The 13,972-nt window shown below is 45.8% G+C and overlaps 1 protein-coding gene across 3 annotated transcripts in view; it reads right to left on the bottom strand.

Moving 5' to 3' along the window:
• The window catches only part of SIL1 (SIL1 nucleotide exchange factor), a 248,215-nt gene that overhangs the window by 175,143 nt on the left and 59,100 nt on the right, over positions 1–13,972 (bottom strand). For 2 of the 3 annotated variants that reach the window (XM_055286082.2, XM_055286083.2), the window contains one exon: positions 5,495–5,609. In XM_055286082.2, coding sequence (XP_055142057.1) covers positions 5,495–5,599 — 105 coding nt within the window. In that variant the 5' untranslated portion in view covers positions 5,600–5,609. Of the gene's footprint in view, positions 1–5,494; positions 5,610–5,699; positions 5,911–13,972 lie in introns of those variants that run through there. The other variant, XM_063642782.1, reaches the window with a different exon arrangement.

The raw sequence follows: 13,972 nt of genomic DNA, 5'->3' as shown, positions 1-13,972 counted from the left end.
CAGTGACCTGAGATGGCACCACCACACTTCAGCCTGGGTGACAGAGCAAGACCCTGTCTCCAAAAAAAAAAAAGTGCCTTGCTCCAGATAAGGACTCCCTCCTGCCTGGGTCCCTCAATGTCTGATCTTTAGTTGTCGAGGAAAAGTTAAAATGTTAAGGTGCTGGTGATGACAATGTAGAGCCCCTCCAAGAATTTTTATATTTTAACAAGAAATAAAGGCATGAAATTTAGATGGCAGAATTTCAGGCCTAAGGACCAATAAGGAAAATATCTCGGCAAGAAGAAGCTCTCAAATCTGACCACACCTGGGAGATGTTATATGCATAGTTATGAGACGCACTGACTCCAGTATAGCGGTTAAGATGCTGGAATAACTCAAATCCCAGTTTCTTGTGTCTCGGGAAAGTTATTTAACTTTCTAAGCTTCAGTTTCCACATTTTCAACATGAAAATAATAACATCTAGCTCATAGTTAGATGAGGTACTACATTGTAAACCACTGGCTTTGGGTACATGGTGGCTGCTACTGTTATTTCTTATGAAGGCAGTCATAGATTCCAGGCTGTGTTGTGACATCCAGGAGTGACTATACAATATGGCATCATTCAAACAGGTCACCTGCGTAGCCTGGTGCCTCAAACCCCTCCCATCCCTTCAACTTAAAGTTTGCACAAATCTGAGCTCAAAAGAAAACTAAGAATAGAATAGGTGTGCTTATGAGACTAGAGAGAAGACAGACTGGCAGGAGGCACCCTCCATTCTGAGGACATGGACATCAAGGACTTTCAACAGCTGAGTTTCCAGAGGGCAGGCACCATGTTAGTCTCCTTCATCACCCCCATGCCTAGCACAGGGCTTAGTTTGAAGCTGCTGAACAAATAGATGAATGAATGCCCCTTCCCATAGGCAGGTGTGTCTTCTGGGTGCCTTAGACTGAGGAAAGCCCAAAGCACTTGAGTCTGCTGCAGGTACTTGCCTCACATTCCAGAACAAAGACCACCCTGTCTGCTAAGTACCCAGAGCCTACGTACACTAGGATCAGCCCTGGTCAGAAGCATTAGACTGCAGGATGAGGAGAAAGTTAATAAAATTTACCTTGGAGGTGTGTCAATGAAATGCCCCAGGGGCCAGGCAGGGATGCAGGGAAATCAGTGGACCAGGTGTAAACAACAGGGAGTGGTGGGACTGTAGAAACTGGAGCCCTCCTGCCTTGACTAAGGGAAGCAGCTGCTACTCAGCTGGTCTACCACTGTCACGCAGGCATTCAACTTGAAAACAGAAATCCAGATTTTTATGTGAAATGTTCTTATTTTTAGAACACTAAGAGGGCCAAACTAAAATATCTAAGCATCAATTTGCAACCTTTTTTTTTTCTTTTAATTTTTAGTAGAGACAAGGTCTCCCTATGTTTCCCAGGCTGGTCTTGAACTCCTGGACTTAAGCAATCCTCCCTCCTCTGCCTCCCAAAGTGCTGGGATTACAGGCATGAGCCACCACGTCCAGCCTCAATCCTTGTTTCAGTTTACCTATTAGCCAGGTAATTCCTGGCAGGCTGTAAGCAAGCAGCCAAATTCTCATCAAGAGAAGCAGAAAGGGGCAAGGCAGATGGTGATAAGAAGGTAGCACAGGAAGCCCTTCAAAATCCAGGTAGGCTGATGTTCATTTTAACTACTAAGGGTTGGGAAAGCCTCTTTTTCTAGATTTCATTAACAAGATTAATAGAGTGGATTCAAGAAGGAGGGTTAGAATGAGACTGATGAACCACCGAGCTCCATGCTTCAAGTCCTAAGGAGGCCAGACTCTTTTGCAACAATCCTGTCACTGTTCAAAATGTTTTTTTTTTTTTTTTTTTTTTTTTTTTTTTTTGAGACGGAGTCTCGCTCTGTCGCCCAGGCTGGAGTGCAGTGGCGCAATCTCGGCTCACTACAAGCTCCGCCTCCCGGGTTCACGCCATTCTCCTGCCTCAGCCTCTCCGAGTAGCTGGGACTACAGGCGCCCGCCACCACGCCCGGCTAATTTTTTGTATTTTTTTAGTAGAGACGGGGTTTCACCGTGGTCTCGATCTCCTGACCTCGTGATCCGCCCACCTCGGCCTCCCAAAGTGCTGGGATTACAAGCGTGAGCCACCGCGCTCGGCCTCAAAATGTTTTTTGCACCTCCTCTTGGTATCATCTTTGAACCAGATTTTAAGACACAAACACAAAATCTGTACATTTAAAAGTACATTTTAAAGTACACCTCAGTTTTTAGTGGAGATTGACACAAAATTGGTTCTCCCCTATCTATGCTCACCCTGTTCACGAGACCTGGCTATAAGAGTCTTTAGATGCTTTGCCCAAAACACACCTAGCTATCCTCAAAGGCCAAGGGCTCAGAAGCATTGAGAGAGGTTCAGTGATAGGAACAAACCACAGGCTGGACAGTGAGTTCAAAAGCAGAGTTCCAGAAAAGGTTTTGAGAAAAAGCAGCATCAAGAGGATGAGGTTGTAATGATAACAGCAGCTACCATTTATTAAGCCCTGATCATATGTCAGGCACCGGGACAAGATGCCTTCCATTCCTCAATTCATCCAAGTGTCATCTGTGAAGCACATCATATTAGTCCCATAGGAGGACAGACATGGGGCTTTTCAAAATCACACTGCTCAGAAAAGCAGAGCAGAGATTGAAGTCCAGACCTGCCTGGCTCCAAAGCCCATACACAAGTTTTGACTCACTGCTATGATTCTTTCTTGGTGAGATGTCCTAATAAGTTGTGCCCTGAGAGCTAAGGGAATGACGCTGGGACATTGAGATCACCTTAGCATATCTACCAGCACATGCCCTTCCTCGGCAAAGACTTCCATGGGCCAGGTAAGAAACCACAGTCCCAGTGAAAGAACAAGCACAACTAGCCTCACTCTGCCTAGGCAGTGTCCTGAACAGGAGAGAGAGAGAGGCAGGCCAGCCCTTGGGCAGCCGTGAAGTAAACCCCGTGCTCTGGTGCCTTCCCAGCTGGCTCCTCAGGGCTGCCTTCCATGCTGGATCATCAGTGCTCTCTTCTCCCTATCACCATCATTCCAAATACCAATTTCCTCTCAAGTGACTGGCAAGAAATCCTAGCTAAGGTGTTAGCTGACAACAGCTTACCATGTCACACTTCCTTGTGCTTGTATCCGAATAAGAGATTCTTAAAAACCAAAGCCTTCAAGATCCAAGAGAATGAATGAATCTCTAATGGTGGGTTGACAGACACTGTAACAGACACAGGCTGCCAGGGCAACATTTTGGGACAGAAGCCTGCCTGACACAGCCCAAATTAAACCATAGAAGCTGCACCCCTATACTAAAAAACAACAGCTGACATTCATTAACCATTTATTGGCCATATTGTGCCAGTTTCAATGCCAGATGCTTTATATATAGTCATATTTAATCTACACTAAAACCTTAAGAGGGAGGTACCAACCCTGTTTTACAAATTAGGAAACAAAGCTCAGAAAGGGTCAAATTGCCAAAGTGGGAGGCAAAAGGGATCTTATGAAGGACCTGTGCTCCTTCCACAAGGCTCCACTACTGTACCCGCCTCATCGTTTACTACCACCTTTTTCAAGGCCAGTAACACACAACCACAGCCCTTCAGCATCTACATGCCTCCTGAGATGTGGCATCCCAGGGAAGTACCACAGCAGGAGCCAGGAAGGAAAGCTGGCTCCAGATCATACTGTGATACACATAGCCGGCCTTTCCTGGGTGGGCATTAACCTGCCCCAATGCCTTTTGGGAGGACAATTCCAGGTCATCAGGAGCACTTACCTGGACTCCAGGCTCTGAAGAAAGGATCATAACCACCTCCACCCCATTTTCACTGTTGTGAAGGTGGCTGGCTGCATAATTTAGATTTTAAATGACATCAGGGCAGCAATTTTTATGGTATGAGAGAAAAGATGCTTCAACTCCCACTTGTGCTTAGCACATGATGAAAGATTATGACAAATGGATACAGCTTAGGAACAGACATAAGGATAAAAGCAGCTTCTGTTGATGAAAGTCAGTATTAACATTTTTCTGAGACTAGACTCAATAGAGCTAATATAAATGGGCCAGAATAATTATGCTCGGAAAGCTCATCTATTTGGTTGAACTATTATCCAAAAGGGACTTCCTAACTCGGTCCTTAAGTAAATTCATCGGCATGCCTTTGTTAATTGTGCATCTGCTAAAGCTCACGATGGGGAGCACGGCATCCTCATGAGCTACAAGTTGGGGAGGGGACACAGCCCTGGTCCCTCAAGGCTCTTTTCTGGGCCATTCCACTGCTAACCCATGCCAGAGGCAGCCCCAGCCTCATGCTGTAGCCAGTCCCCTGGGATCCCATTCTTACTGTCCTTGAGGAAGAGGCAAATAAACAGCACCAACAGGATCTCAGAGGGCATTAAAAACTCAAAAGGACTCGTGACTTGTAACTGTATGTTTTCTCCTGCTCCACAAAGTGGGGGGAAAGGCAGAGAAGAAACAAATGATTTCAGAGAGAAGGTGGAAGCTTGCCATGAGCCAGAGGTGAACCACAGCTAAGCTGGATTGTTATTAAATTCATCACAATTGTCATTTGCACTTCAAGGACCTCCTGCTCCAGAGCTTCCAGTGCTTTATCCAACATTTAGTGGGAGTCCTGGGGGTTGGGGAAGGTGGCCAGGGGAGGGTGAAACTGTCAAATAACTCACAGTAGGAGCTTATCAAGGGAGAGGAGAGAGAGGGCATTAGGAGCTGGTCAAGGGCAGGCTGTTGCTGGGACAAGCCAAGTAAACAGGGACAGGAACCGTAGTGTGCTGCAGCCAGGCCAAGCTCAGGGCCTTTTTGGGCATTCTCCTCCTGCCAGTGGCAATGGCAGAAGCCCTGAGCAGTAAGCTCTAGGTTAATGAAGTGTGGCCCAGAAAGAACAGAGAGCTACAGACAAAAGGAAGGAGGATGCAGAGATGGAGATGAACTGAGAAAGTACAAGGGAGAGAGGAGTAGAGGAAGAAAAAGAGTCTTACTTGGAACTGATGCCCACCACACAGGCACTCAGCTTTTGGGAAGAATCTTGACATTCACAGCTCTCACAAACTGGCTGTGTGATTTTGGCCAAGTTACTTAATGTCTCTGAGTCTTAGTCTTCTCCTCAAAAGGAGAATAAAAACTGTAGCTGCCACTTCATAGGGTTGTTGGGAGGATTAAATGAGAATACATTTATAAAGCACTCACTACAAGGTTTGGTACATGGAAGATTATAATTATGAATTTATCATCATCATCATCTTTTCCCCAAGGGGAAACTGTGTCATAAGCTTTAAACAGAAGCCAGAAGACACAGGGATGGGGAGGAAGAAGTCTACCTACTCCATGATCCACTGCCAGCCACACTCACATAAGAAACATAAAAGCCCACCCCACTCCCACAGCAGCCCTGGTGACAGGGAGGCCTTCTCAAGGCCTCATCAAGGATCCCTCCCATTTGCAATAAAGACATTTACCAGATTCTGATGACTGAGGCAGAAGGTGAAGCAGGCAGCCATCAGCAGCCCCAGCAGCATGCCCAGAGGAGCCATCCTAGATGAAGGCAGGCTCTGGGGAGCCATAGTCAGGGACCTGCAGGTGCAAGCACAGACAACAGAAGGTCAATGAAAAGCTAGTGCTTGGTTCCCCCACACTGTGATTCCCATGTCATCACTTGCTCACATGTCAGACATTTCCTGCATAGAGGTATAACGAGTCTTCTACCACTTCTAGGTAATTCTGAAGCCTCCATCTCCCATGGTGGGTCCAGCCATCCAACAAGAGATATGCCCTGGCTAGAACCATACAGTCAATCAGGACTCCTGCATGAGCTATCACAGCCCTGGTCCCTTCCTTCTTCATTAGAACTTGTTATCAGGTTGTGGCGGGTGGTCTTGACTATGATAAGGAGAGAGGGAAACTAACCAACTGATCTGCATGTGAACAAACACGGGCACAAATCTACATAAGCCTTTGTAACCACCCACTTCTAAAACACACCCATTATCCTACCTGAAGACAGATGGCATCAATATCCTCTAAGACAGCAAAGTTCGATATTCCCAAGTCACAAAACCTCTCACATCACCTTTCAAACAGTCAAATCAAAGTACAAGCCCCAGTAGCTATTAAAAGGACAGGCAAAGGTGGGAGGATCACTTGAGGCCAGAAGTTCAAGACCAGCCTGCACAACACAGTGAGACCCTGTCTCCACAAAAAATTTAAAAAACAAAACAATTAGCTAGGCATGGTGGTGTGAGCCTGTAGTTCCAGCTACGTGGGAGGCTGTGGCAGGAAGACCACTTGAGCCCCAGAGGTTGAGGCTGTAGTGACCCATGACTACACCACTGCACTCCAGCCTGGGTGACAGAGTGAGATCGCATCCCTCCAAAAAAAAAATTAAAAGGATATAAGGATGGAAGGACATCCCATGTTCATGAATTAGAGACTTCATACTGTTAACAACAATACTACCCAAAGCAACATACAGATTCAGAGCAATCTCTGTTAAAATCCCAATGGAGAAACTCACTCTAAAACTCCTATGAAATTTCAGGGGACCCAGAATAGCCAAAACAATCTTAAAAATGAAGAAAGGGCCGGATTTGGTGGCTCACACCTATAATCCCAGCACTTTGGGAGGCCAATGGGTGGAGTGCCTGAGCTCAGGAGTTCAAGACCAGCCTGGGCAACATGGCAAAACCCCATCTCTACCAAAAATATAAAAATTTGCTGGGTGTGGTGGCACATGCCTGTAGTCCCAGCTACCCAGGAGGCTGAGGTGGGAGGATCATGTGAGCCTGGGAGGCAAAGGTTGCAGTGAGCTGAGATCGCACCACTGCACTACAACCTGGGCGACGGAGTGAGTACCCACCTAAGAAAGTAAAAGAAGAAAGTTAGAGGACTCACTCTTCCTGATTTCAAAACTTACTACAAAGCTACAGTAATCAAAGGGTGATACTGGCATAAGGATGGACAGACAGACCAACGAAATAAAATTGAGAGTCCAGAAATAATCTCATGTATGGCCAATTTTTGACAATGGTGCCAAGACCATTCAATGGAGAAAGGACAGTCTCTTTAACAAATGGTACTGGGACAACTGGATATCCACGTGTGTAAGAGTGAAGCTGGGGCCAGGTGTGGTGGCTCACACCCGTAATCCCAGCCGAGGCGGGCAGATCACAGGGTCAGGAGATCGAGATCATCCCGGCTAACAGAGTGAAACCCCATCTCTACTAAAAATACAAAAAATTAGCCGAGCATGGTGGCAGGCGCCTGTAGTACCAGCTACTCAGGAGACTGAAGCCGGAGAATGGCGTGAACCCAGGAGGCGGAGCTTGCAGTGAGCCGAGATCACACCACTGCGTTCTGGCCTGGGTGACAGAGCGAGACTCCGTCTGAAAAATAATTAATAAGAGTACAGTTGGACCCTTACCTTATATCATTTATAAAAACTAACTAGAAATGAATCAAAGACCTACAATTAAGAGCTAAAAGCATACAACTTAGAAGGAAATATAGATGTAATCTTAACGACCTTGGATTTGGCACTGGTTTCTTAAATATGACACCAAAAGCATAGGCAACAAAAGAAAAATAGATAAATTGGACTTCATCAAAATTAAAAAGCTTTTGGGTCTCAAATGATATTATCAAATAGTGAAAAGACAGAAACGGAGAAAATATTTGTAAATTACATCTCTGTTACGGGTATATTGTCCAGAACGTGTTGGGAATTCCTAAATCTCAACAATAAAAAGGCAAGTATCCCAATTTAAAAATGGGCAAAGGCAGGAGTTCAAGAACAGCCTGAGCAACATAGCTAGACCTCTTCTCTAAAAAAACAAATTAAAAATTTTTTAAATTAGCCAGGTGTGGTGGTGTGCACCTATAGTCCCAGCTACTTAGGAGACTCAGGTGAGAAGATCTCTTGAGCCCAAGAGTTTGAGACTTCAGTGAGCTATGATAATGCCACTGTGCTCCAGCCTGGGCAACAGAGTGAGATTCTGTTGCTAAAAAAATAAAAATAAAAAATATTAAAATGGGCAAAGGACTTGAATAAACATTTCTCCAAAGAAGATATACAAATGGCCAATAGGGACATGAAAAGGTTCTCAACATCATTAACCATGAGGGAAATGCAAATCAAAACCACAATGATACACCACTTCACACCCACAATGATGGCTGTAATTTTTTTTTTAAGTAAAATAACAAGTGTTGGTGAAGATGTTGATTAACTGGAACCCTTGTACATTGCTGGTGTAGATATAAAACAGTGCAGCCACTTGGGAATAGCTTGGTGGCTCCTCAGAAAGCTAAATATAGAATTAACATATGTCCCAGCAATTCCACTCCTAGGCATATCCCCCAAAGAATTGAAAACAGGGACTCAAACAGATATAGGTACATCAATGTTCATTGCAGCATTATTCACAATACCCAAAAGGTGGAAACAATCCAAGTGCCATCAAAAGATGGATTTTCAAACTGTGGTATATACATACAATGGAATATTATTCAGCCATAAAAGGAATGAAATTCTGATACATGCTGCAACATGGAAGCTTGAAAACATTATCCCAAGTGAAATAAGTCAGACACAAAAGCTCAGATATTGTATGATTCTAATTATATGAAATATTTAGAACAGACAAATTCATTTAGATAGAAAGTAGAAAAGCAGATACCGGGTTAAGGAAAAGGGGAAATGGAGAGTTACTCCTTAATAGGTGAAGGGTTTCTATTTGGAATAGTGAAAATATTCTAGTAAACTAGGATAGAAGTCAAGAAAAGTTAATCCAAATTAGCAAATGATCTAGGAAAGAAAGGCAGAAAGAAAAACAAAATAAAACAAACAAAACAAACCAGAAAACCTTAGGAAAATTCAGGATGTGTCAGTATTAGCCCAGACCTTTATAAGAGGTTTTAATATTTATCCCTCAGCCCCAGTATACCTCATTAGGCAGGTTACTCAATTGAGGCTTAAGTGAGTTAATTACAGGGCAGCACCTCTGAAGAATGTGGTGTTTACCTTTTCTCTATCCCACTCCTGCCACATTCCTCCCTGCTTCACCTTAAGAAATTGGACCTGTGGCGTGATTGCAGTGGGACCCAAAGCGTGCCTGAACCCACTCTCAGAAGTCATTACCCCTCTGCCCTGCCCACATCTTCTCAGGGGCTGAAAGAAACTTTCCCTAAGGACATCTGCAGCCATGAAGGAAAACAGCCCTGCTGGACTGCCACTGTGCTAAAAAAGCAGAGCCAAATGGAAAAGCAAAGGCTCGGGTACTAAAAATAGCTGCTATACTCACCCAGCAGCAAAAGCCTTAGCTTTCTGCCAGTTCCCCCCCTTTTTTTGCCGACAAAATGGAACGGCTGAGTGCCACGAGAGCTTGCCCCAGCAACCTGGCTCCCTGGGGCACCAATCACACTGAAAGACAGGGATTGAGTTCACGGCACCACACTAGGCTCTAGATAGGTGACTGGCCATCCCTGGGTGTGAGCAGGAGAGGGGCCAGGCTGGGTGAGGATGAACAAGGGCAAGGGGTCACCACATCAGGAGGGAGAAGGTTAGGGAGGCCTAGGGAGATGGTTCCTGAGAGGGCACAACCCTAGAGCTGCCTATACTGCTCTATACTTTTGTTAACGCTGCAGCCTTGGCTGTGGGGAAAAAAAGAATAAAGAATAGAAGTGGGGGACTCACAGCATTATCAGGACAACATACAATAAAACAAAGATTAACCCAAAGCCACAGATGTCCCTCCCTTCCATGAGATACTCATATGTATACACACACAGACACACACACACACACACACAGACACACACATACAGACACACGGTTATGAGCTTCCTTCTTACAGCTAGAGATCAACAACGAAACTGGTGCTGGGGAAAAAGAAGAGGAGGAAGAGCTAAATGAGAAGGAAATAGTCAAGGGCAAAGAAGACAAACGAGCAGAAGGGGGAGGCCCAGAAGGGACTGAGGAAGTGAGGAATAAGAGGTCAGGGGCAGCTGATACACACACAGCAGCTTCCCCCACTCCTTGGAGTGGGAAGAGGAGTGGAGGGTGAGATAAATGGCAGCTCCCACAGGGCTCCCAGCCGTCTCTGTCTCCTGCACACACGCTAACACTGTCAGAAACATTTTCTGCCAATACTAAGGATGAGAGATGGATTCACAAGTGGATCCTTCATCTTCCCTCAATAATTCCACATGGACTGCACAGCTGACCCAGTTATTGCCTCCATATATTTTTCCACAAAACAGGGAGAGAGAATGAGAGAGAGAAAGAGAGGACAAGAACATGGAGTTGAGGTGGGCAGTGGGAGAGGGATGAAGAGATTGAGAGGACTGAGGAGAGACCTAGGTGAGGCTGGGAGAAAGGTGTGAGATAGTTTCTCAGGCTTCACAGGGGCATTCAGAGGGCAAGAGCAAGTGCAAACTCTGCAGCATGCAGGCACAGAAAACAGTGTTCTCTGTCCTTTTAAGGCCTGCCTGCAGCCACGTCACCTGGTCTTGGTCCTTACTCAAGAAGTGGCAGGCATAGTTTGCCCTGGGCTTTATGCTAAAGCTGAGGGAGAAGAGAAAGGGGGAAAGGGAAGTGGCACACAGCTATGCTTTGCCAGGATGGCCCACCATCACAAGCAGGGACAGAGGCAGCAGCAGTGGCAAAAGCCAGCTGCGGTCCCTGGCATAAGTAAAGCCAAAGTCATGGCATCCCACTGAGGCACAGTTTGGCACACCTGGACTGATGACAGTGCCATTCCCAAACCACCTGCCACCCATAAACTCTGGGTTCACCTGATCAATGGCCCTGCATACCCTGCAAAAAAAAAAAAAATCCTTCTCATCATCCTTGGCTTTCAATGGAGGACAGACCTACATCTTTACATTTATGGCCCTCTTCTGACATAAAATACCATCACTCTGTCCAGGAAAGGGGAAACTATTTCAGTGTCTCACCAGTAACTCTTTCCTTAAGTATCCTTGGGCTTTGGGAGAGAAGAGATAATAAGGTACTTGAGATGCCCATTTTTCTATCAAAAGTGTCCATTTGTAGGCTGTACCTCTGCTTAAATAGAGGTTGGATGCACCCACCAATCTGTATTGCCAGCTTACTGCAGCCCAGAGCAGATGTTTGGGGAGCAGGTGGGAGGAGGCCACTCGGCCCCCACCTCTCTCAGTGCCTCATGTCTTCCACACAATTCAGACAAGACTGGAGGTGGGGATTGGGCCCTGTGTAAACAAGACGTCTCTTCTTAATGTCTTTTCTCCAGAATGGAAAACAAAAGAATGGGATGAGGATGGCAAGAAGCCAATAAGGGGAGAGGGAGCGATACTGCTGGGTCTCTGGCAGCTTCTGACACACCTGGCAGGACCCATGGGCAGTAGCTGAGTTTCAGGACCAGAGCACAGAAAGAACTGGAAAAGGTTCTAAGTGTCCTGGGCAAGCAAAGCCAACTCAGTAGCCTGCCATGGAGCCCTTGGAATTCCATCTTATAAAATGCTCATGTTATTAACCTACACTGTATGTTCATGTATTTGTTTTCCCGAATCTCCTGGGAAAAATGAAAGGGCAAGAATTCCTACTTCCATTTTATAAGGAAGAAACTGAACCAAAGAGACAAAAGAAACAAAAACACTGGGTAGTATAACACATGGACTTGGAGTCAGACAGACCTAAGGCCAATTCTTGGCTCTGCCACTTCCTAGTTATGTGATCTTGGACACAACTTCACTAGGCCTCAGTTTCTTCACCTATAAAATAGGTATATTAAGAATTTCTACTTCAAAGGTTGGTAGCGAGGATTAAATAAAGCAATGAATAGGAAGTACTTGGTACAGCACCTAGCATCTAATCATCACTCCATTTTTTTTATTAGTTGTTTTGTTTGTTTTCTGAGACAGGGCCTCACTCTGTCACCCAGGCTGGTGTGCAATGACACAATCTCAGCTCACTGCAACCTCTGCTTCCCAAGCTCAAGCAATCCTCCCATCTCAGCCTCCTGAGTAGCTGGGACTACTACCGAGTAGCAGATATGGTGTGCCACCATACCTGGCTTTTTAAAATGTATTATTTTTATAGAGATGGGGTTTCATCATGTTGCCCAGGCTGGTCTCGAACTCCTGGGCTCAACTGATCCACCCATGTCAGCCTCCCAAAGTGTTGGGATTACAGTCCTGAGCCTCGGTGCCCGGCCCGCAGCCCATCAGGGCCAGGCCAGGCAACTACTCTCCAAAGCTCCTGTTCCCTGTTAGATCCACACACTCTCCAGCTGACCCATGCCTCAAATGAGGACCAAAGCCTTTTGTTGGGTAGCTACTCCCAGGAGGTAAAGGAAATAAATGTTAAAGGATGACCCTCCTGGCTGGAAATGGAGAAATCCGAGGCAGTTTTCTGCTGAGCCCGAAGGCAGACCCAGCCCACTCAGTGCTTTTCCTAGCATATTGGCATCCAGAGAGCCAAGCCGCCAACATGCAGAACTGCCAGCTGCAGGAACAGCTGTAAGACAATCACCTGCTTTACAAACTGAAGGTTAGAGGATGAGCTCTTCCACAGACACACATTCATTACTATTTATGGGCTGCACAAACTCATATGCACACATACAGTCACTCACCTCTACACAAACAGAAGTGCACTACCTAATTTAAGCAGACAAATATGAAGCTGAAGAAACAATGCAAAGAGGACACTGAAAGGATGCCCCTGACAAGGGAGAACAATGTGCAAAGGCTTAAGAAAAGAAATGGAATTTTAAAGAATAATTTGAAGGACAAGAAAAACAAGTTTGTAGTAGTCAGGCAAACAAGCTTTTCCCCTCTGAGACAATACTAAACAGAAAGTCAAGAGGTAGACAGCAATTAAATGGAAAGTCTTTGAACAGCAAAACAAATGTAGCTTCTAACTAGTCCAGCCCCCACTGGCAAGATGGCTGGACTGGAACATCCCTGAGCCAGTGGCCATTTGTACAATGGGGATAATATCTCCCCTATGTTTTGAAGTCATGCCTAGGGCCAAGCAAAGAGGGACTGCTCTCAACAAACCCAAGGCACCCAAGAAAAAAGGTTATTAGAGGAGACTGTTGGAGGGTAGAGGGTTCAGAATGAATCCAAGCCTCTGCCTAACCAGAGAGCTACAAAGAGCTACAGAGAGCTACAAAATCCACTGTGCAGCCTGCAAGGGAGAACAGTGGCAGTACAGATGTTAGCCCTGCCAGAGGGCACAGGGAGCCAAGAAGGGCTCCACAGGCCCAGCTGGGAATAGACACCTGGAGGGAAGGCAACATGGGATGGGATGAAATGGGAAGGGCAGTGAGGGGCATTCCTAGCCCTTTCTCTGTACTCTCAGAGGTGGAACATGACTTACTCCATTCCCACTCCAGTAGAGAAGAATACAGATCTTCAAAAAGGGAGCTAAACAAACTAGCAACAACAACAACAAAAAAAAAACTGCAATCACAGAGACAAAAGTTAGTGCATCCAATGAAAAGAAATCACACGACACGATCGGGCACGGTGGCTCACACCTGTAATCCCAGCACTTTGGGAGGCCGAAGCAAGCGGATCACTTGAGGTCAGGAGCTCGAGACAAGCCTGGCCAACATGGCGAAACCCTATCTCTACTAAAAATACAAAAAAATTAGCCGGGTGTCGTGGTGCACGCCTGTAATCTCAGCTACTCGGCAGGCTGAGGCAGGAGAATCTCTTGAACCTAGGAAGCAGAGGTTGCAGTGAGCCGAGGTCATGCCTCTGCACTCTAGCCTGGGTGACAGAGTGAGGCTCTGTCTCAAAATTAGAAAAAAAAGAAACCCCATGACAAACAGAGTGACTGAATAAAAAGCCTAGCCTGGCCCTCCCCAGATCTGTCCTACTTGGCCACAGCTTTCAAAGAATCTGAATGCTAGAAGTAAGCTTAAGGCTCAATCTTTATTTGGACTGCTAAA

The sequence above is a fragment of the Symphalangus syndactylus genome, chromosome 7 (assembly GCF_028878055.3).
Source record: "Symphalangus syndactylus isolate Jambi chromosome 7, NHGRI_mSymSyn1-v2.1_pri, whole genome shotgun sequence".
Lineage (NCBI taxonomy): Eukaryota > Metazoa > Chordata > Mammalia > Primates > Hylobatidae > Symphalangus > Symphalangus syndactylus.
The sequence above is the reverse complement of the archived record's forward strand: the minus strand, read 5'-3'. Positions and strand labels throughout refer to the sequence as shown.